The sequence below is a fragment of the Stegastes partitus genome, unplaced genomic scaffold, assembly GCF_000690725.1.
Source record: "Stegastes partitus isolate 25-593 unplaced genomic scaffold, Stegastes_partitus-1.0.2 Scaffold114, whole genome shotgun sequence".
NCBI classification, from domain to species: Eukaryota; Metazoa; Chordata; class Actinopteri; family Pomacentridae; genus Stegastes; species Stegastes partitus.
Genome location: NW_007577845.1, coordinates 521,169 through 525,791, shown reverse-complemented (window position 1 = coordinate 525,791; position 4,623 = coordinate 521,169). Strand labels below are relative to the sequence as shown.

General features: G+C 47.5%; 1 protein-coding gene across 2 annotated transcripts in view; it reads left to right on the top strand.

Moving 5' to 3' along the window:
* Positions 1 to 4,623, top strand: part of plppr1 (phospholipid phosphatase related 1) — a 56,372-nt gene that overhangs the window by 47,960 nt on the left and 3,789 nt on the right. For both annotated transcript variants that reach the window (XM_008278058.1, XM_008278059.1), the window contains exon 6: positions 119 to 295. In XM_008278058.1, coding sequence (XP_008276280.1) covers positions 119 to 295 — 177 coding nt within the window. The remainder of the gene's footprint in view (positions 1 to 118; positions 296 to 4,623) is intronic.

Below are 4,623 nucleotides of genomic sequence, written 5' to 3'. Positions count from 1 at the left end.
GCTGGACTTTGTTGAAACTACAACATATGTGACTGGAGAAGCAGTGGCTCTCATTCTATACACTACAGAACACTACTGCTGTGGTCTCATCCAAACTCTCCCTTGTCCTCCCTTCCAGATGTACATCACCAGCACCATCAAGACCAAGTCCAGCCGCCTGGCCAAGCCCGTGCTCTGCCTGGGGACGCTGTGCACGGCCTTCCTCACCGGCCTCAACCGGGTCTCGGAGTATCGAAACCACTGTTCGGATGTGGTGGCTGGATTTATACTGGGATCAGCCGTCGCATTGTTTCTGGTGAGGACTCTGGAGTGAGCAGGAAGTTGAAGGAGGGGAATGCAGGAGGATGGAGAGAGAGAGGGGGGGAAAAAAAGAAAGAGGATGATTATTCAGAGGTGGATTCAGGTCATGAGTTATTTTGAAATTATAATAATGATTTTCAGCTTCATTTTGGAACCGAACCAACCCGGTAATTACGTGATTAAGTCAGGCTGCAGCCATTACCAAAGCCTGTAACATGGCTCTGGTGCCGTTTCAAAGTCAATCCCCATGCAAATGTATGTCCTAAAACCCCTACAGGCAGCAGGTTTCCATAAAGAATGCTTCATATGTATTGATTTTAGTGAGAGCAGCAGGAGAGGCCACACAGAGTGAGGAGTAAATAACAGAAGGTGAAAAGGCAACGGTGGGATTGGATGTAAAGCGGGATGAAGCGTGGCTTATTTTGGGCTTGAAAGGGGTTCAGGGATAAAGTTCAGGATGCACGAGCTGAAAGAAAGCAGAGAAAACACTGAGGTGGCACCAGAAGTTCTGCTAAGATCAGCTTCCAAAGAGACTGAAAAGAGAAGCAAGAGGCTGCAGACATTAGTTTTAATTAATTGTCGTGTTAAATTCAGAGTTGACGGAGGTTAGTTGAAGGAACCGGTGATATGATTAATTCTGATTGTGCACTCCAGAGGTAAGGGATCTTGTTATCTGCCTTATTAAAACAATTGCCCCAACCGGGGGGACACTTGGTCTTGTCCCTCCAAAGCGAGACGAGCAGCTTCAGGAGGAGCGGCGTCCCGTGTGATGCGTCGTCAGACAGCTCGGCTTCCACCAAGAAATTAAAACGGCTTTGTCAACATCACATTTTTATGCTGAGTGTTTAAATGCGGGGGAGTGATTACAGCTGAAACCCTCCAGTTGTTTTGGGTTGAAGCGGAAAGCTCGCCGAGCAGGAGGAAGGAAGGTGAAGGGAACCCCCCCACCACCACCACCACCACAAATCAAAAAAGATTTATTTAACAGCCTCAGAGGCTTCATTACTCGTAATTGCCGCTGGGCCCTGAGTGTTAAAGCAGGAAAGAGTGTGAAGGAGTGGAGAAGTGCAGGGAAGACGGAGAAAAGAGGAAATGTGGGATTGTTATTTTTGCATTAGCGGCTGTGGGCTGATTTGATGGCGTCTTTATTTAAAGACAGAGAAGCAGCGTCGTGACACATATTCACGGGAAACCACTCAGACGTCCGTCACTGTGCATAGACAGCGTTTCAGTTTAGCATGTTAGCATGCTAAAACTGCTAATTAATAACTAATGTAAGCTGCAGCTGACGGGAGAGTCGGACCTTTGGGTGGTATCACAGAAATGTTTTGACCCGGTGACGCGTCTAGACGCCGAGAACAGTGAGTCAGCATTACATCATGTTGTATTAAAAACCTGCTGGTGCGTTACAGAGACTGGACTTGTCTTTACAAACTAGACAGCTGTTTCCTTATTCTGCAGTTTGCAACGTAAAAATCACGATGGTTCTCCTAGAATGTGAAATAAAAAAGGAAAATGGCTTCATCAACATGTCCAAAAAGATTTATGGGCTGCACGGTGGCTCAGTGGTTAGCATCGTCGCCTCACAGCTAGAAGGTCGCCGGTTGGCGTCCCGGTGAGGACACCCGGGATCTTCCTGCGTGGAGTCTCCATGTTCTCCCCGTGCAGCGTGGGTTCTCTCCGGGTTCTCCGGCTTCCTCCCACAGTCCAGAAACATGCTGAGGTTAATTGGTGATTGTAAATTGTCCGTAGGTGTGAATGTGAGTGTGCTTGGTTGTCTGTCTCTAAGTGTAGCCCTGTGATAGACTGGTTACCTGTCCAGGTGAACCTGCCTTCACCCTGAGTCAGCTGGAAAGGCTCCACCCGCATGACCCTGGTGAGGATGAAGGTGTGGAGATGATGGATGATTTATTAACATGTATCTTACATCTTACAGACCTTCTCCAGTGGAAACCAAGTTGGTTTTTTTTTTTTACCTTGTTAACATGTCCATATGTTTGTTATTCTAAAATCTAAAATGTATGATTGTCCAACATCACAACTCTCCACTGTGGTGCACAGACAGAGTGGGTTTATAGTGTTTGAGTCGTAGGTGAGCTGGTGTGCCGAGGTGCAGTGAGCGTGGAGAGGCGTGTAGTGCAGAGTTACATCTGTGCTATTTTCACGGTGAAGCTTATTTTCATGGAGAAAATCCCCCCAAACTTCTAAATCTGTAACTTTGATGCGCTGCGATGAATTTCTAGAGGGTAAATCAATGACCTGAGAGGGGCTTTAAACTGACTGTGGACCCGACCTGAATAATAAGCGTTTGTGCAGATGTAGCGGCGGTGCAAGATGGTTAAACCCTGCTGGATGTCATGAAAGACGGGGGCAATAAATAGTGACAGCGGTGTGATTTACGGCGTGGTCGGAGGGGGTCCGGTACAGTTTGAGGTCTGTCTAGCGTGACCAGAAGGTGTTCAGGTGGTGGTGGAGGATCTTAGAGATGCTTTATGATAAAAGTGACGATACTTCCTGCTCCAGTCTGGGATGTGTTGCTGAGCTGCGGTCCGGTCAACATGCAGCAGCTCGTCCTTGGAGCGTCGGGGGGAGGAGCCGCTCTTTAATGAAGGATATAAGCTTTCAGTGATTGACCTATAAAAATTGACATACATTGAATCATTGTTCTCGAGGGGAAGATGAACACGAGAAAGTCAATTATTACCTCAGCAGTTTTGGAACTGCTCATTTCCAGCTTATTATCAGTCGCACGGCGAGCCGAGGAGGATCGCGTGTTCCCCGCACGAGGAACCCAAACGCCCCGACCGAGCTTATCGAGGTCTGGTCCGGCGAGGAGCGGAGCGGCTTGATGGACCGCTTTCTGGAGGGAAATTAAATTGATAAAGAGAGAGTAGAGAGAAAAGCAGGTGTAGTTAAGAAATCCCGGCGCTATCAGTGTTCACAGAGCGGAGATCTGAATGGACTCATCAAACAGCCAGTGGCTTTGGTCTTTTCAAGAGATTTGTCCTCTGCTGGCAGATTGAGGGATCAGTGTTAAGCACTTGGTTTTCTGGTTCTGGCTCCAGGAGGATGTTGTAACGTAGGAGATAGAGGTGTCCACTTGATCCAAGAATCAGGTACATGCTGCTCACGCTGAGCCTGACGGAGGCAAAGCCCCCTGAAATGTAAAACGGGTTTCAAACTGAAGTGCTGCTTCCAGGCTGTTAAGACACGCAGGAACGTAGAAAGCACGTTTTGCACATGTTTCAGGTTTAACAGCACCAGAGTCCAGGTTCTTGTGACTTCTTCTGGTGTTTTATAATAACAGAACAGGATTTCTACATTCTCACAGCAGCAGCACATTTCCATTTGCACATACCTGAGACAACAGGTGACAGCTCGGCCGGCGCCGCTGTTTGCTTGGATGGCAGGTTACAGAATGGAGCGACGGCGATCTGCCTCCGTCAGCGGGGAAACGCTTCGACTGAACGACAACAGGATGTCATACAGAAACGTATTTAAAATGGCGACATCAAATTACAGATAGCGCCGTACAGAACTCATTGTGATGCTGCTGTTGGTAGATTCTGGCCCAGCAGCCCTAATTCGCTCATTTAGTCGGTCCGGGAGCACCAGAGACTCACCGTCCATGAGCTGTCACAAACAAGGAAACCTTGAGCATCCTCCAGCTGCAAATCGTCCTGCTTCATTTCCTGCCCGGCCGCTGCCTGAGGGCACGTCGGCCTGTGGTGGGCTGGGACCTCCCTCAGGCTGCCTCCTCTGATTAACTGGTCCGGGAGGAGGTTCGGAAAAGCAGCAACCTTGTTGGTGTCTCCTCTGTTTAAAAAGCTGACGGACAGACACAATAAAGAGAAAGAAAAAAAAAACAAAACAGAATTTGCAAATATCTGTAAATTGTAGGTATTTAAATGAAGAAACAGACCGTCCCCCGCTCACACCCTAAAGCAGCCGATGCTAGAGACGCTGTTTGAGGTTGTGCTCCCATATAAACTTTATATTACTGTAATAACTGGTCTGGATTAGGAGATATGGCCACAGCGCTCCAAAAACCTTTTAAATGCAGCTTAATAGCTCCGTGATATTAGAACTGACAGTTTCATTTAAGGTATAAGAAATCTAGTTTAGAGATAATCTTTATCAGGGATCAAACACTAAGTATGTGTGTTTGTAGATGGTGTTGCATCTGATGAACACACATGTTGACATGTTCTTGAAGGTGCACACACATTCTCTACACATTTCCTCTTAGACGGCGACACATTTATCGGGCAGCCTGCTGTTCAGTGACGCTATAGATGTTACTTGGTGAATGTTATCAGTCTG